The sequence below is a fragment of the Garra rufa genome, chromosome 22 (assembly GCF_049309525.1).
Source record: "Garra rufa chromosome 22, GarRuf1.0, whole genome shotgun sequence".
NCBI classification, from domain to species: domain Eukaryota; kingdom Metazoa; phylum Chordata; class Actinopteri; order Cypriniformes; family Cyprinidae; genus Garra; species Garra rufa.
Genome location: NC_133382.1, coordinates 35,980,990 through 36,007,387, shown reverse-complemented (window position 1 = coordinate 36,007,387; position 26,398 = coordinate 35,980,990). Strand labels below are relative to the sequence as shown.

The 26,398-nt window shown below is 39.7% G+C and overlaps 1 protein-coding gene across 8 annotated transcripts in view; it reads right to left on the bottom strand.

Moving 5' to 3' along the window:
- Positions 1–916: 916 nt before the first annotated feature.
- The window catches only part of ebf3a (EBF transcription factor 3a), a 103,379-nt gene continuing 77,897 nt past the window's right edge, over positions 917–26,398 (bottom strand). For 2 of the 8 annotated variants that reach the window (XM_073827992.1, XM_073827993.1), the window contains exons 11-16: positions 12,400–12,488; positions 7,780–7,845; positions 6,968–7,133; positions 6,067–6,267; positions 5,305–5,502; positions 917–3,680 (exon numbers count right to left, since the gene is read on the bottom strand). In XM_073827992.1, coding sequence (XP_073684093.1) covers positions 3,649–3,680; positions 5,305–5,502; positions 6,067–6,267; positions 6,968–7,133; positions 7,780–7,845; positions 12,400–12,488 — 752 coding nt within the window. In that variant the 3' untranslated portion in view covers positions 917–3,648. The remainder of the gene's footprint in view (positions 3,681–5,304; positions 5,503–6,066; positions 6,268–6,967; positions 7,134–7,779; positions 7,846–12,399; positions 12,489–26,398) is intronic. The other 6 variants (XM_073827997.1, XM_073827998.1, XM_073827994.1 and 3 more) reach the window with 4 other exon arrangements.

Genomic DNA, 26,398 nt, shown 5'->3' with positions numbered 1-26,398 from the left:
GAACCGAGGCTTTTCCCATTTTGCAGTTGTCACAAGTCGGCCGTCTGGATGAATCGCAGAGAAATATCTCCCGGCTTCCTATCGAGCGAGGCCAAAACAGCGCGCGTGGAGTGTCCAGCACGAAATGGCAGTTGTTCTTCAGGGATCAATGCGTTGACCAGGAGGGCCTCCCTCCCCTGGAGACTGTCATTTCTTCTAGGAATTCACAGAAGTGGAAGATGAAAGCCTCGTGTCATCGGCTCACCCGAAAACACCCGGCCGTGAGAGTCTCAGCCAATGCCACATCAAGGCCAAGGCCAGAGAGAGAGAGCCGAGGCCGCCATCTTAGCCGGCTCTGCTTCATAACTGCAGCGATTTATACCGATCAGATGTGACAGCACTCCAGGTTGACTTTTTTATCTTGGTAATTGTTTAGGCTTTTTCATCTCTGTCCTTCTTGACTTTTATAATCAGCTAAATCAAGAAATCAAATGTTTCATTTTTTCCCACAGTTAAAGTATTTAATTAGTAAAGTATGAGAGGTCTGACTAAAGTACATTTTTTTCCACTAGAAAACCATGCAAGTTGGTCTGTATTAACATTGAGCGGTGATACATGATTTTATTCATCAGGAAATGGTGGTCAGATGGTTTAAAATAAGGGATTTGTTTAGTCAGCCTAAACTTTATTACATTTTAAAGAAAGATTATGCATACAAGTATTGTTTTATTTGAAATATTCAGCATAATTGGAAATCCTTATTGACCAATCAGCATCAAGGGTAAAAAATGAATCACTGTAATAAAAAACAAAAATTGTTTTAGTTTTAAATTTTGTAGATATTTTGCTTTTGTTCATGTTTTTCTTTGTTAATTTTGAATGCATAGCTGTTTTTAGAGCGAGAAAAGACCAAAATAAGATTGCAGGGAGAAAGTGGTCACAGACAAGAAATACTTTAATTAAATATTATGTAAAATGAACAACTTTGTACAATAAAATGTAGAAATGTGGCCATAAAACAACTGAAATAAAACCATACATGAGCCAGAAAAAAAGGCATTTGTTCTTACAGAGCTCGTGTTTAGTGAAATCTTCCGAGTATGGGTACTTAATTAGACTAAAAGACAAAACCAGACTGCAGAAATGATGAAATCCACAAATGCACTTCACGTAACCTTGAGGTTTTCCTTACTTTCAGGGTGACCTCACCGGCTCCTCCACTTGGCCGAGCTTTGTTGAGCCATCACAAAGCAAATACATTGTACATTCATCATTTCTTTCCTTCTACAGCTGCCTTTGCTTCCTGCAGCTAAAGGAAACTTGTGTGCCGATTGCCAAGAGGAAACATCCGCTTTTGGTTTGAAACAGAAAGAGTAGCACACTGCTGAACATTACAACATTTACAAAGCCTGAAGTGCAAAGAAAAAGAGATAGATAGGGGAAAAAAGTCACTGCGTCTCAATTGCGGATTTTGGCACGACTCGGAAAATCAATATCATCGAGAGAGAAAAGCGTAAGAAGGTGATATGATTTCGGCTATGCTACGGTGTCATGAGTTACTTACAAAATGACATTTACAATATAGAACATCTTCATCTTTGTTGTCCATATATGATACAAAAACTAACTTTTCCTTTGTTTTCATTCCCTTCGAATGCTGTTTTACTTGAGGGAATAGGGTAAAATTAATGTTAAAAAAGACAAACTGACAAAATAGTCCAAAAAGATGAGGGGTCACAATAATTATTTTTTATTTTAGTAAAAAATGTTTGTGCTTTTTACACCATTGATCTGAATGGAATAATGAGATTCACTGTGGTGTACGTTCGTCATTAAAACAGCAGAAAGGTTCCTCTCAGGAGATTCACTGGAAAGCCTTTTGACAGAGCTTTTTCTGACATATTTTAATAAACATTAGCAACTGATGTATATTTCCATTGCAGATAATTTTTTTTCTTTCCTTTTTTTTTTCCTTCTTGATCCCTGTAAACATGGTTCAGTTATGTGGCAAAGTCATGGTGGCAGGTAAAAATGACTTTTTACATTCTACAAAAACAAAATTTACAACCACAATTGGATTTTTCCCCCCCTGGGGCGGCTTGACATGCACTTTATCTACTAATATTATTACAGCCAGGTGACACAAACAATTTATTTGACTATACAACAAACAGTTTTCTTTCAAAAAAGTACTTTTTTAGATAACTTAAAAATTAATATAAAAATAAACAATGGATTTGACTGCTCCTCGAAATAGCAAATAAACAAACAAACAAATGAACGGAAATGGACGGAAGGTCTGATGGCGTCAAAAAATCGTGAATTACAAATGAAACGCGCAGACGATATACAATCTATCGGTACAAAACATCGAATGTAGGCGATGATTCTTGGCTAAACCTTCATCGTAATTTCAACCGTGGAAAACAATACACGTGAGATCAAAGAAAACGATGGAAAGCAATATACAAAATTTCAAAGATAAATACAATATTTATAATCGATATGTTACAAAAAATTCCCTTAGTGACCGCAAGTGTTTGTGTGAAAGTGTTGCAATGTATAAGACAATTTTACTCCTAACTGTAGGAATAAAACTCTGTACTAAATATTTAAGTGAATCTGGAAAATTCAAGACAAGTGTATAAATATTTAGCTACAACTTTGGCAAAATCACAAAAGTCTACAATTGTATAACCACATACAAAACACATTAGGGAGTAAGGAGCTAGAGGTATAAGGACAACTTTCTGGTACAAGAAACAGACTTCACAGTAGCCTAAGAATGCAATAGTATACAGTGCTAGCAAAAAGTTGAAAAACATTGCAGATCACACTCGCTTTACAGGAAGCTTTAGCAGTGGAAATATTTTCTTTTTTTTCTTTTTTTGTCTTTTTTAACCAACAGACAGTAGCGCTTCGTCTCTGTTAGTGTGCTTGTCGAAGGCAATATCAAAGTTACAACTTCTACCTACAATAAGTTACAAAGTTCGTTTCCGCCGAACGAACTCAACGATAAGATCTCCTCTGCCGGTTCCTCGCACCGTTCCTTCTTCCTTGCCTTTCTTTTTGATTTATAAATCATATATCTTATATTATTTCCAGTTTATTGGCTCTGTATATATTGGCCCCCTTTTTATTACCACAATCAAAATAAAACAAACAAAAAAGCAAAACGATAAACAAAAAAAAAAATAATAATAATAATAATAAAAAAGGAAAATGAATTCACATTATGAAGATGTGCAGCGGCAGCACATCGGTGAAAGAGAAACATTCTTACACATTTTTTTTATCAGTGTTTTCATCAAATGGCATATCCACAATGTTTCTTCCCACACATAGCAAGAACTAGACATAGCCAAGATTAAACCAGAAATGTTTATACAAAATAGGTACGTTTTGTTCTTTTTTTTTTCCCCTTCGAGATCGTGAAAATATGACAAGAGATTCAGTCAATAAAATGAAATTGTTCATGACGAAGTCGCTCGCTTGCATGTCAATTTCGAATAAACTCTTTGAAACAAAGTGTCTTTTTCCTCTGAATAACAGAATTAGCTGCTGATTAACTTCATGACGAATGACGACTTTGAGGAGGATCCTCTGTATAACGTACTACGCTTCGTCCCGGCGAGGAGACGGCTGCTTTACAAGGGGCGGGAGTGCAATTTACATGGGTGGGACCACCAGTCCGGACATAGCTGAAAGAGAAAGAGAAACAATTTTAGCACGGGAGGTCCCGAGACGCCACGCGGAAGACAAAAAAGAACACAGCAGTAAGTATGTCACTCGCATTTCACAAAATACTCGACTCGAAAGGCGCTGGGGATGTTTGTAAAATGGAGGCTGTTGCTTGTCGGGGCCCGACGGGGGGAGGGTTGGGGAGTGATTGAGTGAAATGTGCTTCACCGACAAGACTTCACTTTTTGAAAGAGGAGCTTTCTGACATTTTGAGGAGAAAGCATCCTGGCTCCCACATGTGTGATATTTCTCTTAGCGTTTTGTTAATGGCAAACAGTGGGCCAGACTCCCAGGAGAGGGTCCCTGCTGACAGCCAAGAAACAACACGGTCACTTCTGCTAACGTCACATAGACCCGCGGTCTCCCCTCCTCAGTCAGCAACCAGACACCCCTCGGCTCTGCCCAAATTGAAATCTTCGCCTCGCTCCCTCCTGCCATTACCGGAGCCGAGTGGATGCTGGAAAACCATTTGCATTCTTCTGTCAGCCCGTATTTCCCCCCACACCCCGAACTCTCCATATCGCGACATCTAAAGAAGGCCGGACTAGGTCGTCGAACGCCCACCTCTCGGCCCCGAGATTGATGCACTCGCTCATTTCCGCAATTAGGTGTCTAGCGAAGTGCCAGGGGAGGGAGAACGGGAAGAAAGCTCTTTTGCCGCTTTCAACTTATTTGTAGAGTCATGCTTGGAGTGCTTTTAAGTTTGCCAAGGCATCTGATGTTCTGGCATTCCTCATTAATTTCTGCAAACCACATATTAATAATTAGATGCATGTAGCGGCATGAACTTTAATTTCTCAGTTCATTAGGTCTAACATTATTAATCTCGCTTGCACACGCTATGGCTAAAACATGTTTTCAAAGCAAACAACTGGGCCTTGACGGAGAGCAAATACGAGCGCACTAAACAGCCAGAGTAAGTCTTTAATTTGCCGAATGATGCCGCCCTGCCGAGAATACGGTGAGCTCTTTGCCTCTCGCTCTTTCTTCTGATAATCACATTCAACCTGGGTTATAATCACTTCTTCTGCTGTTAAGTTCCTCTCTGGTGATGTTATTTGACGCCGGATGAACGAGCACGGTGAGGCGTTAACACTTCTGCCCTTTCGGATGCGCCGTTGTAGCAAACATGAATTTTTAACTCGAGGACGAGAGGGCCATGTTCCGTCGATGTAAAGAGAATACCGAGACGTACGTCGAGCTCGGTTTGAATGCGAAAGAGCCGCTGATTTTTACGTTTCCGAATTATAGCGCTCCCAGCCACTCGAGTACGAAATCTCACGAGACACTTAACTTTGCTTAATCATTAATGAAAGATAAATAAATCAATAAACACACCCACACATGCACATGCATTCTACATGCTCGCATGCATAATGCGTTCTTGCACTTATCCGACCACTCATCCGTCCATCCATCCGCCCATCCACGCGCAAATGCATAATTGATGCGGGCGGGAGGCCATGCTCGTTAAGCGGCGACGGGGATGGCGGATGGGTGGCGTCTGGGTACCCGAGTGCAATAATGCGACCCAACAGGTGAGGCAACTGCGGGGCGTTCTAAAAGCAGGGAGTCGGCTCTCACCTTGAAGTCCATTGCCATTTGCACTGGTGCAAGAAGGAGGTGGAGATGCTTGGGGCCTGACAACTGGAGCAAAGGCGCTTTTTTGTTTCACTGCAGAGATGACATTGGCAGGTGAGAATGAGAAAATGCCGTGTGTACTGCTACAGTTTGAAGAGAGGCTGACCGAAGAGGCTGCCATGGTAGGGCTCGACGGAACTACTGCAACAAAGCAGACATAGTCACCACTCAGAGAGAGTTCACTTCTTACAGACGAAGAGTCAGAGAGCCGGGCCTCGCCTCTTTTTCAAATCATATTCATGGAATGAAAACAAATCAGGGAGAAATGGTCATGAGGATATGGGGGGGAAATTTGGGTTGCGGGTCCAAAACAAACGAGCAAATCATTAGGGGAATGGAGTTGGAATGGGGTATGAGATGTCCTGCCTTGGCCACTTTCTGGATAATAGGCGTTCTTAACGACTCTGACTGGGTCTTTTTGCCGAAAACATTTTTTTTTTTAAAGATTTTGGCTGCTGTTTTGGTGGCCTGCTTTATAATTGCAATTGCTTTTGCTTTTCAATCGGTTGCTTTGATTGGTCGGATTTGCTAAATGTCTCGGTTGTTCAGCCTCCAGAGTCACCCCTCCTTTTATCCAGTAGCACACATTCCCAAAAGATAACAAAACAAACCAACAAACAACCAACAGAACAACAACAGAGGAGTGTCAAAAGGAAAGGAAAGCACAGGTGAGGGGGACAGAGAGAGCGGGGGGCTCGTTATTACCTTGATACTTACTGCCGTAGGGAGAGTTTGCAGAGGAGCCGTTCAAGAAGCCTGGAGAACTGGGCACGCCCAGGTTGGGCATTCCCGTGTTGCCGTAGCCGTTCATGCTGTTGCTGACGGTGTTGTAGTTGGACTGCTGCGGGGTGCTGCTGGGCACGTAACCGCGAGGCGAGACGCTGCTCGTGTTGCGACTGTAGCCAACTGCGGACGAAAAGACAATGGTCAAAATCTGTCACATAATTCTTTATGGACTTCTTAGAATATTCCTACAGTCATGCCATGCCCTAGACAATCCCCCCCCCCCCCCCCGATTTGCAAAGTAATGCATTCTACTCGTTTCACGAGTACGTCCCAATGTGTTAACATGGCCGTTCCACACAGCTGTGCGTTAAATTCACCTCCATGTATGTAAGGAGGATGCTCAGTGTCCTAGCGTGTATTCCAGTGTGATTTTTCCCTGTCCTGACCTGAGTGGAGGCAACAATGGAACAGGTGTAAACCTATTATCAGTACACTGGCTAAATGCAGTGTGTGAGATAGCGCTGCGTGTTCTGGCAGGCTGGCAGCGGAGAGATGGGGACAGGGTCAGGCACCTCCTGGGATCTATGCTATACACAGCCAGGAAAGATAAAGCTGCAGCCGGCCTGTGCCATGATTCATGCGGCTAGCAGCTCGGTAATGTTCGCTAATCGTTGCAAGCGTTTTTCTACAAACGTATATAACTCATTTTGATATTCACGGATGAAGTGGTTAGCAGATTCTCTTGCCTGGCTGTGCTGGTTAGGCGGTTTAGAGGGGCTTTGGTGGATATGTCTCAGACGGACAAGCCTCTAGTTTGGCCTGAAAACCGCCTTGGTCTGGTTTGAACTGCAGGGTTCATTCTAATCTTTATGCCACGTACCTTGTGAGGTCTCTGAGACGTTGACGGCAAGCTGACCGCCAAAAGAGTTGACTCCCATCATTCCACCATGAGAAGCCGTGTTTGCGAGAGACGGGATCTGGTTGTGGTTACGTGGGACGCTGTACAGAGCCTCTGCGATATCTGCGGCCCTCTTCAAGATGATCTCCTACCACACAGAAACAGAAAAAAGAGAATTATTGTTATGTTGTCAACGGAACTTGAGGCTAGTGATCTGTAATCACTAGGATTCATTTATATGTGTAAATGTACTTAAATCCAGAGTAAATTACACAATTGTATTTATACACACGCACACACACATATAAATATGGATTTTCTGTCTGTAGGTAAACATAAATGACAGGGCGTTTGCATTTGTTTCGCTGTAGTAGGATTGCAGTGTCTTCACCTCTGCGCTACTCGACTGGGGGAAAATAATGTAATGGATCATTTCTTCTGAATATGTATTAGACCTCTCAAGCATAGCTGGACGGCTCTGTAGAATATATTCCAGAAGTGCACCTTTTAGGGCCAAGTTCAAGGTTATCCTCCTATTTAAATAAGCCTGTATATGGCTGTGCGTATGTGTTTTGAGTGATTAACTCGTCACTTTGCACCAAGAGCCGTAGCTAGGAATTAAATTGCGGGAAAGCAGAAGAAAAAAAAAAACAAGCTTTCACCCGGCCACAATACAAAAGCCCCCAGCTAGCTTTGAAACGTACAGGAATGAAGCAAAAGCAGACGAATGCTGATTTAATTACAGCCACCGTGCAAAGGATGAGAGAAGGTGCTTCATTAGCATGGGTTTGTACCTGGTTGTTGTGTGGCATCCCGTACAGCGCTTCCACAAGGTCAGCGGCTCTCTTTAGCAACACCTCCTGCAATATACAGCCAGAATGCAACATAATCAGTCATAAAGACATATAAACACCATCAGCCAGTACACTGCACATGAACAATAAGCGTGCATGTGGGTCCAGGGTAAATTATAAGCTCTTTATCTCTGGTCGGGAAAAAATACACAAGCTGACGAGTGGAAATAAAACGTTTTTAATTATTTATTATCAAATGCGTTCTTCTATTTCTTAGTCACATTTCATTTGACTTAGTTAGACTAGTGAAGTGGTGTGTAACTTATGCTAAATGAGTCAACATAAGGACTTGCGTCTCAACGACGTGGCCTTGTGGGTATTAAACAAACAAACACTAGCACGCCGTGCCGAGTCAAACACAGACGCCGCGTTCGCCTGCTAATTCCACGCACTTTAGCTCAGAAGAACAATGAGTCATTTTCCATATCTTAATTAAACTGGCAGAGTCCTCAAAGACAACATCTCACCCCTAATTCATGCCCCAAATTTGCAGAAGAGTTCAATGCCCATTCCTCTTTCTTCAGGACAATAAAGTGAATTAGCTCGGGTTAATCTAGTTCTTTCATAATGACATTAGGAAATTTTTCAATTAACCCTCTTTCTCTGGCTGTTGTAAAGGACTTCATAAACGACTTCCTCTCCAGAGCGGGCTGAGAGGCTGTGCCCTGGGACACGGACGCCGGGAACTCTCGCTTATCCCCGCCTGCAAGCTTTCCCCCGACTTATAACACAACAAGGATTAACCTGCCGCTTATTTTCCCTTCAAAAATCGCACCTAAGCTGCCAGCGAGGTGTGTGCGGCGGGGTCTCCAAAGCAAGGCTTGTTTTTCTCTTCCAGGAGCTACTTTTTGGGATTTTACATTATATAGTCGCATTTTAGCACGTCTTGAACTTGCTGACTTGCTTTTTATCGATTTGCAGGTCGCGTTTGAGTGTAACCACATTCACGGCGTCGTCCTTGCCTTTATCATGGCTCGATGGCTATTTCATTCCCATGCACAAGCGCCATGTTGGATCCGTATTTATCAAGATTAATCACAGGCCTGTGCGTTTTATAGAGACGCACTCCAAACCTGAGTCTAACCGGATGACTGCTTCTTCAAATGGGCATTTACCTCTGAAATTGGGGGCTGCGTTTCATGTCGCATGCGTCTAGTTTGCATACAAATAAAGAATTACACTTGTCATTCAGCAGGTAGTGTCAATGAAAGGCCCAGCTGTCCTAGTCCAGCTCTCGGCTCTCTCTAAGCAAGATTAAGTGTTTTTCTGAGCCGCTAATAATTACTCATCATCTCAGGCATCATATCACAAGACGTCTTACATGCCTCCCAATTTCACCCGACGATTATCGCAATTAACGTCGGCGAAACCTCGCCCCGGCCGACACCTACTTGAACTTCTCGTCCATATGGCGGCCGAGAGGAGGAGACCTAAGGATAGTTTAAGAAAACGACGCATACCCTCAACTCTAATCTGTCATTTGCCATGAGGTGCGTTTCCTAATGAACCGGATTTAGCGGCGCACGTTGAAGTGGGAGTCTATGCGTGATGAACGTGTGGACCAATCGACGGAGGAGGCTGTGAATGAGTTTGTTTTGTTCCAGCATGCCCCTCTCATCCTCGCGGCCTCACGCTGAGAATATGATTAGCGGTGAGCGGTGTTCGAAAAGCATTTCCATGTAAATTTCAGAGCGGCGGCGTTAAGTGTAATTGACTCCCCTTCTTTTTCCGCATCGACACGAGACTCCAGGTTAGACCGGGAACTATTTAAGCCCGAAACGATCCCAGGGCTTGTTTCGTGACAAATGCGAGGGCTTATTATTACAAGAGCTCATTGTTCCGCCGGTGGACGAGAATCGTTTAAATGGAAAACTTGTTATTATCACTCTTGAATATCGTGAGTGGTATATATCACCACTGTTAAAGAAGCCAAGTGAGGTGAGGGGCTGGAGGTGCTAATGTCATTATAAAAGTGTAAAGCAATTATTCTGTTAGTTCTTGCCTGAGGTGATGAATACATTGAGAAGTGCGGAGCCGATACATGTAGCTACCTCGCAAAAGCAGAGAGAGAGAAGATGAATTTTAATGCATGGGTAATTGCTCAACATGAATGCATTTCTAATAATTTTCCTTGGATATTAGATTGAACGGGAAGCGGAATAGATTGGTGTTTGCGAGCTGAAACAGGACGCAAAGAGGCTAATGGAACTGATGAATGCGAGAATACGGCCGACAGGTTACCACTATATGATTCGCAATAAAGATTATTTGATGGCACGCAAGCGAACGTATAGAGCCTGATCAGATTTCATTCCAGTGTTTGTCTCAACCTTATATCGAGACAAATGGATGACACTGATTTCAAACAAGGACTTAAAAGAAAGAGGATTGGAAGGTCCCTTTAGCAATCTCCTGCCTCATCACATGAGTGACTTCACATATTGCTTTTTACTCTCTCTCGCCGTCTTCGTATATAAACGCGTTCATTGGACGCCCCTCCCCTCGGATCAAGGAGCAAATTTTGATTTGATCTAAAATTAAGGAGGTAAACTGCAATTCCAACTCGTAGTATGAATATGTTAGGGACTGTTTTTAATGTTAATACTTGTCCAAAGAAATACATGCACGCCATATTGGCTTTCTGTCCAGCTACAATCCCCCATCAGACCTTGTGCATTGTAGATCCCTGCCTGAAAAGAAGGAAAAGGAAAAGGAAAAAAAAAAACAATCCAGGAATCGATATCAGGGGCGGATTATCAACTCTACAGCAGAGTCGAGCGGGCAAGCACGAGTGTGACGGCTTTACCTTATTGCTAACACACTGTGTACATCCCTCCCCCCGAAACCTCTTATTACGGCGGTCTGTCTCCCGCCCGTAACATCTAATGCAGCCGCTCCTCCCAGACGCTCTGCCTCTTATTGAGAATATGTGTAAGGGTCAATTGCTGCTTTGCGTGGAGCTGGCTGTGACCCTCGAACGCGATAGAGGTGCAGACGGCTGCGGTAACTATGATGAATCACTTGGCACTTTCATTTACATGCTGCTGAACTCACATTTGGGTCCATTAGAAGCCAAAATCAAATATTTATGTTGTTTATTGGAACTGCTCTGGTGTGATGGCCCTGTGCTGAGGCTTTACCTGAATTTGAGATGAGTGAAATTGCATGCACTTGAAGGGAAAAAAAAAAAGCCATTTCCATTTCATTTTTGTTATTGATGCTGTTGTGTTTTTCTTCTTTTAAAATAATAATGATACAAGTATTTAAAATAATTGAGACATTATAATTGCATGCACTCTTGCAAAAAAAAAAAAAATCTTTTCGTTTTGATATGATAAATTATAAAAAATAAACTGAGATGCGTGCACTTGATTGCATGCACTTCAGGGGAAAAAAATTTAATTGCATGATATAATATTTTTCTTCTTTTAATATAATAAAATGTACTAAATAAATAAATAAATATTTTTCCAAGTTTAGAAATGCTAAAGTGGTTTTAAAACTTTATTTATTTATTTATTTATTTTATTTTTTTGATAATGGATAGTTTAAAGCATTTACTGGAATGAGATTTCCTGTCCAGATATTGGCCTCCACAGAGACAGAGAGCCAAGTGTAATTGAAACACATCATGTGGCGCAGGGCAAAGTCTTATGTGTTCTTAGTTTGGTGCGTGTCTGCGGGAAGCTAGCACTGAGACAACGCCATTCCAGAGCTGTTCAGCGGAAGTTAATGATAGCGGCTGCTCCCATGCTGTGCTTTAATAGATATTTGTATGATATCTGTTATTAGGCCTCCGTGGTGGTCAGCTCGCGCCGAGCACCCACGAACAGGGTACAAAATAATCTCTTAACATATTATTAAGAAAAGCCCTCGGCGCCACACCGCTCTCAGATGGGAAATTAGCACGTTTTCTATTAGCCGGGCACAAGTCATAGATCCTATCAAAGCTAAATGAGCAAAAAAAAGAAAGAGGGACGAATCAAAGAATAGGAAATAGAAAAGGTCCGACAGGCATGCTTTGTCTTTCATGTCACACATCAAAACAACAGAACTGTGATACGTGTCGACCACATGGGAACCGCAGGCAAACTGCATGGTTTGTGGAATTTAAGTGGGGAAAAAAATAAATAAATGAAGCTAAAAAGCCCAGAGAGAGGGCTTGCCCATATTAACGTGTGCAAAACTCATTTATTAACCTGCTAAGACAAGGACTTTTAACGGAAAGCTCTGTAAACAAAAGATTAAACTGGATCTAGCTTTGGAAAATGAAAGGAAAACAAGACCAAAATAATCACACATCTGAAAAAGGGCCTCCGCTTAGATTACAATCGCCACTGCCTACTGGGGTGGAAAAATACTTAATTGAACCATTTCGACGTGCCGAAAGTTTGCGCGATTCCGGCGGAATCCAAACACGCCGGATTGCATAGTGATGACTTGCCAAAAGCGATTGTATGCGCTTGCTCATCTAGCCAGTGAATTGTTTCCCGTTTTGACATTTCTATGATAAATAGCTCTTTCACACACACACACACACACACACACAGAATCACTAACCTTGGGCAACCTCTCCGGATCACCTGGATGTCTGGGAATGACCTTCTGCAGTCTCTGGAAGCCATAGTCAATGGTTGGTTCGTTCAAAGCTAAACCGCAAAACAAGAAAACGCCATCCGTTAGCATCCAGCGCAGGCAAAACAAATGAACAGATTTGTGTTTTCATCATAAATGTTATTACATTCGCTCTTGAGAATGTATGCACCCATCATGCATTTTATTCCAGAGCATTTGAATAAAAGGTAATAACGTGCTGTGCAATACTCTGTCAGAGGCACATCTATCACCTCTCCTATTTGGAAGAACGAGGCCTATAATTGATCAGATAAATTTGAAGGAGTTAGCGGATACATTATGAATGAAACAGGCTCATACAAACACGCACACATACGCTCGCAGTCGATTGCGACTGTCAACCCTGTGAAGTCTGCATCAGTCCTACTTCCTGAAGCACCCGCTGGATTTATGGGCAACGGCCGATGATGACATATGTCTGGCTATTGCGCCCCTTCAGATTTATCCCTCTTTCTCGCACTCTCTCCGCCACCGTGCGCTAAAGCAAAGCAGGCAGGAGGAACACTTCATCTTATGGAGCTTTAATAATCTGTGAATGGTTGACTACAAACTGATGTAGGGCGCTATCATTTCACAGCTGTGCCGGGGCTGGCCTCATGAAATTGCTGGCCACAAATAGTAATTAATCTTTTCTTTCACACAGACACACATGCCGCACACACACATGTTCCCTCCCTCTCAAATTGGAATTTTGAGTATGAAGTGCTCCGGTTATAAATCAGACAGAGCTGCTCCGTATACAAGTGCATGAATCATAATCTCAACTTCCTGCTACCGCATGCATTGTGTTTAACAAGCTTTAGAAGAGCACATGGAGGTCTATTACGGGCACTAGACTTTAAGCATGGGGAATTATTTTCAACAAATATGGATGTGTCACACTCTAGGGCGTCTTTTTTATTTGCATAAGATATTAAGCTTTTTCTACATTTTTGGACCTAATGTTTAATCAGAATTTCATAACTGAACTAGTTGAGGAAGATTTCTGCACAAATATTAATGACTGATTTCAAACAGGTTTCCATGGACAAGACATACGGATAGCACCGCCCCCCAAATGCATACCATTGGCTGAGTAGAAAAACGAGCATAAAAAATGATCCAGGAGGAGGAAAAGATCACAGGAGGAAAGCAAGCAGAACATCAGCATAAAAATATCATCAGACATGAATGTAGATGTCGTTGTCAGTGATGAGGCCTTATAAATCAATGCACTTTTTCTTCAGAGAGATCAAATCTGTCTGTTCTCCTTACTCAGCACGCTGTTTGCCGCTGATCTCTGTCTGATGGAAACGGGGAGGAACGCGAGAAAGAACCAAAGCAGAGAATGAGAGATGACAGCCTGAGAGGAGAAGATGAGCATATTAGACAGGAACTTCCTGGAAATAATTGGGTGACTTTATGATGAAGTGCTACAATTACATCTAAGTGTAGTAGGGGGCGGCAATCCAATCAATCCGATCTGATCAATATCAAGACGGCGCTTGTGTTTTGGCGCACACGTATGCGTGTCATGGTGTGACAGCGGTGATGCTATTTGACATGCCATCTTGCATGGCTGAAGACAAAGTAGCGTGCAGGAATCCGAAGTAAGATGTCGGCTTGTTAATAAAGCATTGATCGGGCGTATTGATTTTACATGACATGGCTTTCACAAGGATGTAGCTCTCTCACGCACACCTTCGCCTCCCCCCTTTCCTTCTACTCTCTGTCTGTCGTTCCTAGACGGACACCCTCCACCTCTCCTAGATGTAAATGTTTGTATTACAGCACTTCATTATGCCTGAATTTGCCAATATGAAGGTATCCATCATTTTACCCCGTTTTTTATGTCTGGCGCCTGCAACTACACAAATGGATCATGCACTTTGACACCAGCCCTTCAGGATGTGTATTTGCCCTGGGACACATAATAAAAGTACCCGGTGACATTAAATATGGCCCAAAAGCGGGCAGATTTACAGCCGTTCTGATGGCACTTTCACACAGCGCAGCCCCGAGCAGCAACATGTTGTTCTGCGCTCTGACATTGAGGCTTTGCTGATGAAGGAATGTGTGCGGTTTGATAAATGTATCGGAACAGTGGGCGCTAAACGCTCTTCAGTTATTGATCTGATGCTAATGCAGTAAAAGAGGTCAGTGAGACCTTCATTAGCGCAAGACAGTCCCTCACCTCTCAGATCCTCCACCTCAAACACACCAGGAATTATTAACTACAGCTGGGTGGAAAACACACTGATTTACTATGGTAGCCACCATTTCTTGTACCAAATATCATAGCATGATTGGAGCAGAATTGATTTTAGCCATACAATTTGTCACGAAAAAAAAAAAGAGTATAAAATATATTCACATAAAGGAATTAAATGGTAATCATAGTTTTTAGCTAAACCACATATAGCTACAATAAACTAGTGAATGGCAATCATAGTATCTAGCAAAATAGTATAAATACAATAAAACATTTTAGCCATAAAATTCACCATATATACACTCTTAAAAATAAAGGTGCTTTAAAAGGTTCTTCACAGCAATGACATAGAAGAACCAGTTTTTGGTTTCACAAGAAACCATTCAGTCAAAGGTTGTTAAAAAAACCCATCTCTTTCTTACCTTTTTATAATCTGAAGAACTTTCTTTTGCCACCAAGAACCTTTTGTGAAACAGAAAGGTTCTTCAGATGTTAAAGGTTCTTTATGGAAACATTTAAACAAAAAGGTTCTTCTATGTCATCGTGAAGCACCTTTATTATGAGTATGACTTTTATTTGTAAGAGTAATATATATATATAAATATCTTTTAAATGTCTTTTGCCAAATATGTTAACATATCTAAAACAAAATGGCGAAATTAACCATAAAATTATAAATAAATAAACAAATTTGAATTTAAAAAGTAATATTTTCTAGAAATGTACCACAACTACAAAAGCAGTTTGATAGCCATAAAATAAGTCAGAAAAAATGTATGTAAAATCACAGTATCTATAGCATAACGAAAACAGAAATGTTAAATATTAATCATAAATTTAGTCATGATAAAATAATATTAATTTACTAATTCATACAAATTAGTTTCCCAGTAGCAAAAATGTCAAAAATTGTGCATTTCTAGGATTTTCTGGGTGGTTACTAAGTATCCAAGTAATGAAACGTCCACCCTGATATGGCTCAGTGTAAATCTCGTACATTTTTTCACTAATTTTATCACCCACAAAGTGAAAACCAAAAGCCTGATCACTTTGTGCAAAGTAATACAAATGGTGCACTTAAGCATCTTAGCAAACATCACTAATAGCCATTGTAGCTATGGTATTTTTGTGGAAACTATGGTTACCATGCTGAAAAAAAGTACTGTTGCGATTACGAACGCATAAAATTGATAAAAATGACAGAGAAGTGAATGGAAGGAGAAACAGATGTGGTTTTGGTGTGTGAGTGGGGGGGGTATTAGTGCTACTGGGCCAGCTGGGAAATATGGAGAACAGATTGAGCAATAACAGTTTAAATCCAGACAGGCTCCTGCAAGCATCTCGCTTCTCCTTCACTCTCACGTCGTTGTGCTATAAAACTCTTTCCTCGTTCACAATCACAACCTACCCACTCTTTCTCTCTATCTCTATATCTATCTTCCAGGCTAGGCCTGAGGCTAAGCCCCTCCCACTGGCCTTTGAGCCGGCCCCCCAGCCCCGGCCTCGGCCAATCAATAGCACTTTCCTGTTTTAGAGCTGGGTAATTATGAGGTGGGGAGAGTAGGTGACCTTTCACCTGTTCCGCATTACTTTGCTGATATTAAGATAAATTGCCCGATTTTGGGTAAACATATGCTGCAATTCAGGCTGTCAGCACCGGTTTGCTCAGGGATAATTTGTATTGATCTCTCCGTTTCTTCCCAATTCAGCTTACTGACCTCACGGATAATGAGAGAGAGAGAGAGAGTGTAAGTGCTGGATATGGCCGCTGCTTTTTTCACCGCATGTGTGTGAGAATATCTGGAAGCCTGGCGTATGTCAGCGGTGGAGTGTTTTGCTTACGTCTTCATTTGTCATCCGTTTTCTGTTTGTTTGTTCTATCCATCCGGAATGGAGCGAGGGGGGCCGAACGCCGTTTAGCACTCAAGCATAACTGAGCACGTTAAATCAAATCAGGCTCACGTCTCGTACGGGACCGTTATGAATTATGGAGCCGCTCGTATAAAAGGGAAATGTGCTTGCTAATGAGCTAGCATGCTTTTCGGGCCGCAGTGAATGAACAGAAGGGTTTGCGTTTGATGGATGACAAATCTAAAGCTCCTTGGGCTGGTCATCATGTTTAGTTGTTTTTTTCACCCCTCATTTGTAAAAGAGAATGTTAAGCACAATCTGCCAGCGACTTAAGGTAAAACAGCCTCCGATTTTACGTTCAGAGAGAGTCTGTGTGTGTCTACATGTCGCCTGCTCGTGCGCACACGTGTGCGCGCGTGTCTCCATATATTTCAAGATTGAGTGTTTTGACCTTGTTCTCGCAGACTGTATATATTGTCATTCTTCAAAGCTGACACGCTAGAGTGCGGCAGATACTAAACTGTGACACGTTTTTATTTAGCAATAAGAGAAGCGTCCCATAGTAACATCACTGGGAAGTGACACAATCGCAATCAATCACAATAAAATGCAGCTGTGTGGATTCGCAAAGTTATGTGATGAAAAAAAACTTACTTGATGTGCTAAACTATGTAAAAACTATACTTCGACATTGGTCATTTTCTACAAAATCTAGATTTAAATAGCCAAAATATTTAATAAATTACGTTTAATAGACATTTCTCAATGGTCTACGGTAAATTCAGTACTGGAGAAATGCAGAAAATGGCAGAGAAGTTTTGGTTGAGTAAAGTAATTCATTTTGAAGACTTTCTGGGTAGAGTTCTGAGTATGGTCTATAAAAAGTTAATTAAAAAAATATATATTTATATACACTTCCGCTCAAAAGTTTGGGATCAGTAAGTGCTTTTAAAGGAGACTTTTTTGCTCATCAAGGCTGTGTTTATTTGATTTAAAATACAAAAAGAACTGTAATATTGTGAAATATTATTGCAATTTAAAATTTAGCATCATTACTCCATTCTTTATTGTCACACGATCCTTCAGAAATCATTCTAATATGCAGATTTATTATCAATGTTGGAAACAGTTGTGCTGCATAATATTATTTTCTTTTTGGAACCTGTGATATATTTTTTTTAATGATTCTTTGATGAATAAAACATTAAAAAGAACAGCATTTATTTAAAATAGAATTATTTTGTAACAATATACACTACCTTTCAAATTTTTTCTTTCTTCCTTTCTTTGAAAGAAAGTAATACTTTTATTCAGCAAGGATGTGTTTAATTGATAGTAAAGACTATAGAAAAGATTTATATTTTGAATAAATGCTGTTCTTTTTAACTTTTTATTCATCAAAGAATCCTGAAAAAAGTATCACAGGATCCCAAAAAATATTAAGCAGCACAACTGTTTCCAACATTGATAATAAAAGTAATAAATCAGTATATTAGAATGATTTCTGAATGATCATGTGATGCTGAAGACTAGAATAATGGCTAATGAAAATTTTGTTTTACATCACAGAAATAAATTATATTTTAATGTATATTAAAACTCTTATTTTAAATTGCAATAATATTTCAGAATGTTCTGTATTCTGCATTTTTGATCAAATAAATGGAACTTTAATGATCATTAGAGAATTTTTTTTTAAATACTTGTAAATGAAAAACAACAAAAAAGAAAGCTCTTTGAAATTCCATCCATTGTAACACCCTTAATATACATATTCTACACATTTCTGCATCCAATTCCTTTCAAATTCTTTTCATTTGCTTAAAACAGTCTGTGCTTGCATTCCAGACGTCCATTACATCCCGTGATGATGATAAGTGTGTATCTTTGGCTCTGATAATGAATGGCTTTCTGGCTGTTGCTCTCTATTACTTTGTCTAATTATCCTTAACTGCTGCGAGCTTATCTCCGCCCCACCTCCACCATCAAGAACCACTTTTCCACTTTTTTTTTCTTCTACAAACACAAATCAGAAAGGGGAAACACGAGAGAGATCTGCAATAGCACTGCCCATCTCTGGATTGTCAAAGTTTCTTAAGGGAACAGAGAAGCCCTGCCTGTTGTCAACGCGCGCTGCGAAAACAAAAACGCAGAAAGGAAATGTCTTTTAACACGGATTGCCCATTGTTCCACAACTGAGCGACGGAGACGTGCAAGAAACAGAAACAAATGAAAGAGGAAAAGCATCAAAGGCCAAAGAGAGTTTTTGAGTTTAATGCAGCATAATAAAAACAGGAAAACATTCATTTGTTCCAGCACAGCTGCCGGATTTCGCTCTAAATGAGGTCAATTTTCATTGCAATTATGATCATCTTTCTGCAACTGCCCGACCAAGAAATGTAGTAATAATTCAGTTACTTTTCTTTACTGAAAACAGACCACCTTCATAATTAGAATTTCTTTGAACAGACCCGAAATATAATCTGTGAGAAAGGCTAAAGCATTTTTTTACTCTTAACAAGAGAGAGAGACATGCTTGCAGCTGCCATTAAGACCCACAGATGTATTTCACATGAGAAACTTTACTCGTGTATATATATAATTTGTAAAAAAATTGTAAAAAAAATATAAACTATATTAAAGTAATATTTCTATATAGCAGTTTAAAACACTTTATTAAAAATAATAATGATATATATAAGAATATATATTTGTATGTATATATATAAACTAAAATGATATATATATATATATATATATATATATATATATATCATTTCATTTTAAAAAATAGTTTAAGAATTGAAATATATATAACATTTGTAAAAAAAAAAACATATTAAAGTATTTAAAAATAATATTTCTATATAGCAGTGTTTAAAACACTTTATATATATATATATATATATATCATTATTATTTAAAAATAATAATGACATATATATACAGTATATATATATATATATATTATATATATATATATATATATATATTTTAGTTTAAGAAATTAAATATATATATAACATTTGTGAAAAACATTATATGAAAATAGTTAAAAATATAAAATATTTTAAAATAATATTTCTAAATAGCAGTGTTTAAAACACTTTATTAAAAATAATAATTCTCATATATATATATATATATATATATATATAATTATATAATATAATATATAATAATAATAATAATATAATATATAATTTTACAAAATAGTTAAAACATTAAAGTATATATAAAGTTTGTAAAAAAAAACATATGAAAATTGTTAAAAATATGAAGTATTGTAAATAGTATTTCTTATATAGCAGTGTTTAAAACACTTTATTAAAAATACTAATGCTATGTGACTAAAAGCAAGGTAGGCCATGTGGTTTCTTCTTTGAAAGAAGGTTCAAATAAAAGCGATTTTCAGGATTAAACTGGAAAAGAATGAGGGATAGACAGCTAAAAGGGGAAAAATTAGCTGATGGCTGACTAGTTTTGTACTATTACAGTGCTTTGAATTTCAAGCCTGATTTGAGTAAGAAAAAAGCAAACTAGCGAGGAAAAGGGGAAAAAAGCGGGGTTTTCAGAGAACAGAGTGAGCTGGAGCTCTTCGACATGGCGCTAACTTCTTCATTTTATTGCCAGCTGTCTCCGAGGAAGCTATTTCATCTCCGAGAAATTCAGATACTCCGGAAATTAAAATTTCAAAGATCTGCGGCGTGAAAAAAAAAGAGAGTGTGGGAGAAAAAAATCAATGGAGGCAGATCAATGCTCATAGAAATTTCATGAACTTTGAACCGATACAGGCATGATGATGAGAAAGAGAGAGAGGGGGCCGCTCGAGCCAACGATAAAGTGTCGACAGGACAAGAGAAGCCCACTCTCACGATCTAGGCCGTTCATATTTTATTTCCCTGACAGAAATTACATTTCAAGTCTATTTCTGTAACAAGGAAGGTTAAAAAAGACCCCCACCCCTTCCATTTCTCTTTTCCTCCTCCTTTTGTCAGCACTCTCCATCCATGTGACTCACCTCCGGCGGATCTGACTCAAACGCAGCGCTTTAGCGGCTCGCCGATATCAAATCGAATTGGGTCGCCGATAGCAGACGCAAATTAATATTGTAAAATGAAGATCGATACATGGACGGAGGGGAGGGGGGGGATCAATGGGCGCTAAATTATTGCTGCGTTTCGTCCTCATTCGAGATGAGTTGTGTTTTCCTTTGCCGGTCAATACTTTGCGGCTTCTCTCATTAATCTATAAATAAATTTGGCGATGAATGTGGCGCTCGGGTTAGGCCCGGGTCAGAGGGCTGCGAACGGGAAGATGTTTGGGAACGAGAGAGCGCCCCATCCATCAGAAACGAGCGCTGGCCACTGGAGCATGACTAATTTCTCTGACTTAGTGAGGACAAACCTATTTAAAGCTGCCAGAGGTAAAAAAAATGGACCGAGCCAAAATAGCAACCAGCAGGGCCAATTATACCCAAATCACCCCAGTGCAACTCTCTTTAAGGAGAGAGGGTTCATTCGACCCTTCCAGCACATGCAGAGGTTGACTGAATCTTTTTTGGACCGCCGCTTATTATAGAGTTGTAGCTTGTCACAATATTGCGTTAAAATATCACCACAATCCCCAACGGTGTGACATTGCTCACAATAATGGCGCGCTCCTCTCTGAAGTAATAATATTTCTCAAAGAACTGTCTGAGAAGAAAAATTCTCATCTGCTGAGAAGGACTCAGTTCTTGGTTCTAGTTATTAGTGAGCAGTTCCCCAGTACACTTGTATCATTAGACAACAGCGCAATAGTGAAGTCTATCTGTTTTTGCCCATTCATTTTCTACATAGACATTTCCATTAAAAAACATGATTACAGTTAAATTTAAATACCAGTCATAAGGGTCAGTTATTTTAAACTGAGATTTTTCTAATCTAAAAGCTGAATACATACGCTTTCCACTGATGCATATAGGACAATCTGGAATCTGAGGGTGCAAAAATATCTAAATATTGATAAATTCGTCTTAAAAGTTGTCCAAATGAAGTTCTTAGCAATGCATATTACTAATGAAAATTAAGGTTTTTAAATATTTGCAATAGGAAATTTACAAAATATCTTCATGGAACATGATCTTTATGTAATATTCTAATGATTTTTGGTGTTAAATAAAAATAGATAATTTTGACCAATATTTTTGGTTATTGCTACAAATATACCCGCGCTACTTATGACTAGTTTTGTGGTCCAGAGTCACATATACAGTATTATTTGTAAAAAAATATATTATATAATATTTTTGTCTTCTTAAACTGAAATAAAATAAATAAAATAAATAATAATACAATTAAATAAATATGATATGATTTAAAATATGATCATTTTGTTTTTTAAACTGTTGTGTAAAACCAAAATGAAATAAAATAGTTAAATGATTGAGTGTGAATTCTTATTCAAAAAAGTTCCCATTTGGGAGTCTGTTCTCCTTTTGCTTCAGGATCTTTAATTCAGATATCATATTTGATTTATTTTGAATCAGAATCTTTGACATGAATGTGAATCTGAATTAAATAAGGCTTCTAAGGTCAACATTCAAAGCTAGTCTTGACAAACTTTGCTTTTCCTAATTAAAAATGACAGAATGTCTTTGATTTTCAAATTCCTGTCCAAATTCAGTAATTGAGTAATTCAGTAAGATATCTCAATTCACTTCTGAATGGAGCACAATCCTGCCGCTTATTGTAAATGTAACAAAACAATTCCTCAGTAGTAATAAATAAACTGATCTTCTCTATTAAGTGTGGAATGCAGCTTATTGTCCTTGATGTACTGAACATGATGGAGACGGAGAGCAAAACAAGTCCTGGACTGCGTTCAAACACCTCTGTTTACATTTCCTCCCTGCTGCTGATTACTTCTGGTACTGAGTGTGTGTGTTTGCATATGTGTGTGCGTCTGCGGTCCTATCAGATACAGCTCGTGCTCAGCGAGGCCAAAGGCAGTGGGTGGGGACGAGTGTCTGATGGACAGATAGCCCAGTGCAAACGGCTGGCTGATAATTCGCTGATATGCCGTTTCATGTGCCACCGTTTAGATTTGTTTACCATCTTTCCTGTTTCCAACCGCCCCCTCCCCATCTGCTTACAAAGACCCCACTAGAAGATCGTCCTCTTGGAGCGGTAATGGACTTCCTCGAGAAGCGGACCAGTCTTTTGAAGTACGACTGCGGAAGTGTAAGGGGAAAAAATCCAGTCTTTACAATTTTAAACATTTGCGTCAGAGGTTAATTGCCTCTAAATGTCAGTAATTAGTCTAATGAAGACCTGCGTTTGGTTCCATGCTGGTGTGCATGCGTGCCAGGATCTAGATGGGCACGGATGCAGGCCGAGTGAGTGAAGGGACGAGATGACCCCTTTGTCCTTTTGTGCTATGATAAATGACCGTCTCCTCCTCTGTGCATTTTGTCAGTTTCGGCGCAGTTGAGTCGATACCTTCACCTTGACAAGGAAACTTTGTGATTTATCAGGGCCGCCGGCCAATCAACAGGCCGGGAGCTCGGAGCCCTTGGAGAGCTCGAGAGCATGCTATGGTCAAAGTCTCGGGGAGCCGAATGGGGCGACGTTGTCACCGGTGTGATAGACAAATGAGTCTCGTTAGAAGTGGCCAAAAAAGCTAGGAGGGGTCTCGAGACGGAGGGAAAAAGGCGAGAAGCAGCAAGCAAAAAAACGCTTGACTCGTACTAATAACAGAAGGAGTCCAGAGCGGTCACAGCGGGTTAAAAGACGGAGCACCCTGTCACGCCGCAGGTTTGGAAATTAGCAAATAATGTTCCCGAGTCCTGATAAATGTCTGACAGGCCTCCCTCGCAAATCATTTTTTAACATTTTGATGCATGTCTACAATCCCATCGGAGGAAAGGAAAAGTTTACTGGCCCTCGAATGTGCCTTGACAAATGAAGGCCGGTAAGTGTACGATTTCTGTATGAAGTATAGTTCATTTTCGCCAATTCTGGTAAATGGGTGTCACTGATTAGGACAAATAGTCTGGAAGGGTGATAGCTCCTGCCGTACGTCTCTATTCCTCTCTCTCCTTCTCTCCCCGGCCTCCAGTGGAGCGTTAAGGCCGTGGTCACCAGTGACCATGCCTAAATAGAAAGCAATAGCTTTGATGCAATTAGAGTCCGACGTTGAGCTTTATTTATGGCTGGTGTCATTGTTCGGAATCGTTTGTAAAAGCGCTCAGGAGGCCTGCCTCAGTTAAAGCTTCTATTAGAGCCGGAGCGCTCACATACATATATGTCTTAATTTATATCTCTCACTTTCTCCTTGTTAGGAGCCAAAGGAGATCATTGCTGCCTCCAAATTTGGGTCATAGAGACGGACAGAATGTTTTTTCACTCACACTCTGTCATTCCAATTTTGTTGATAGGGATGTACCAGCTTATATTTAAGGTACTTTTGAGACAGAGTCTCCCAAAAAGGCTCAGTGACAAAGAAAAAACAGGCCATTCTGACAGCACTTTCTATTGTCTATTAAAAAAAGATATAATAAAATATATTTTTTATTTTTTTGTGGACATGTGTGACCCTGGACCACAAAGTAAGTCTTAAGTAGCAGAGGTATATTGTGGTAATAGCCAAAAATACATTGTATGTAAGTCAAATTTATCAATTTTTTTTTTTTTTTTTAGAAAAATTTATGTTCCAAAAAGATATTTAGTAAATTTCCTACTGCAAATATATCAAAACCTCATTTTTGATTAGGAATATGCATAGCTAAGAATTAAAATTTTAAAGGCCATTTTCTCAATATTTAGATTTTTTTTAATTAACATTTTTCCAATAGTTGCATCTCAACCAAATATTGTCCTATCCTAACAAGCCATACATCAATGGAAAGCGTATTTTCTAATTTAAAAACAAAAAAAGACCCTTATGACTGGTTTTGTGGTCCAGGCATGGACCACATATAGGACATACATCAAAGTAAAAAATAAACAAAATAAAATAAACTACATTATATATTGATAGATTATTATTAGTATTATTATTATTATAATTCCAAAAATGAAATCAAAGTCCTTGTCATAATTCCTGTTTTAATAGAAAATACATCAACACAAGAAAAAACTGCACTCATCAAGCCATTTCATGAGGAATTTAAAGCGAACATCTGGATGGGCTTTTTAAAATAGCCAGATCAGCTAAAGAGAGCATTTGCGAGTTGAGAGCTATTGGCAAAGGGACAAACACAGCCGTCCTGCTTTGATTTTTTCCCCCTCTTTTTTTATGGAGCCTTCTGACAAGCTGTTCCATGCCAGACCTGATCAATGGATAACCAATACAGGTATCAGATGGCGCAGCGGTGGCCTTGTGTTAACAAAAGACACGATCGTACAAACATACAAGGTTAAAGCTGAAAAAATACCAGAACACACAGTTCTTTGAAGGATACAAAGGGATGCAGACTCAATAAACCACTGCAGTGTTTCCTTTTAAATGAAGACGCTAAGAGCCTGGAGCTGTAAATAGCCCTAACACACATTCACACACACATATGCCGTAGATCTGAGTGTTAATGGAGGGCTATTGAATAACACATTGTTTTAGGCCCAGTTCTGGCAGCTCATAAACTACCGAGACCCTCTCGCGTGTTTGCGTAACCTTACGGGATGCCGACATCCCATCACAGGCCCTCTTTAATGTCCCCAGGTCTTGGTGGATCTCTGCGGCGTGTTTAATTTCACTGCTGTTTAGCTGTGTCAAAGCGAGAGGCATTGGAGAGTACCGGAGAACATTAGGAGCCGCTTTCAGAGTCTGAGCAGAGTAATTTGTTTAAAGAGCATTGACCTCTGAGACAGGCGGCTTGTGTTGGCTGTGATGGAGGAGAATTATCGACTCTTAAAGTAGCACGGCACTCTGACAGGCGATTGCCGCCACATCTGAGCGAACACGAAGGACCTCTTACAACACCTTCAGCGCTGACACCATCGCAGGGCGATGAAGCTTTCTGGCCGAATCTCACAAAAAGATTCACCCGATGCATCTTAATAGATATATATGTAAATAAACTTCTAAATATGCATTTAAAAAAGTAATTTCAGGCAGGGTAAATGGTGAAATCACAGCATGCATCACTCAACAGATGGTTGCTGTAAGCTAGTAATGATAAAGCCCATATCTGAATGTACTACGCCCCTGCAAAAGGAGGCCAAAGCACTGTATTTAATTGGCCGTGATGTATCAGATGAGAGCGAGGGTGTGTCTGACTCAGAAACAAGAAGGTGGTCAGCATGAAATGTTGTAACGCCCAACAAAAACACTGTTTGTACCTTTTTTTCTTAATGACTTTGTAAAATATCCAGCAAGAGAGAGAGAGAAAGCTATAACTAGTGAAGGCTTTTAGCATTTCCAGTTCAAAGCATCTGTTTATGAACTAATTACAGGCATAAACTGGAGCAATTTGTTTCGATCGATAGCACTTACAAGTGTTTAAGAAGTTAAAAAAGAAGAAGAGAAGAAAAAAACTGAAATAAAGGGTGAACGAAATCAAGAAAATAATCAACTGCTTTTGATATAGTCGCATATTTAAGAACATTCATTAATAAATATGCTTTGACTGGGAGTTTAACTGACTTGAAATGTCAACCAGTTTGATAAAGCCTTATAGCAGCATGAGCTAAATCCAGTCTAGCATGTGTGTGTGTGTGTGTGTTTGTTTTTGTGACATATCAGGACACAAATTGGTGTAATAACATGGGTATGACATAGGTATTACAAGGAGAGGGTGACTTATGAGGACATTGCCCATGTCCCCACTTTTCAAAAGGCTTATAAATCATACAGAATACGTTTTTTTGAGAATGTAAAGATATGCACAGTCTCCTGTGA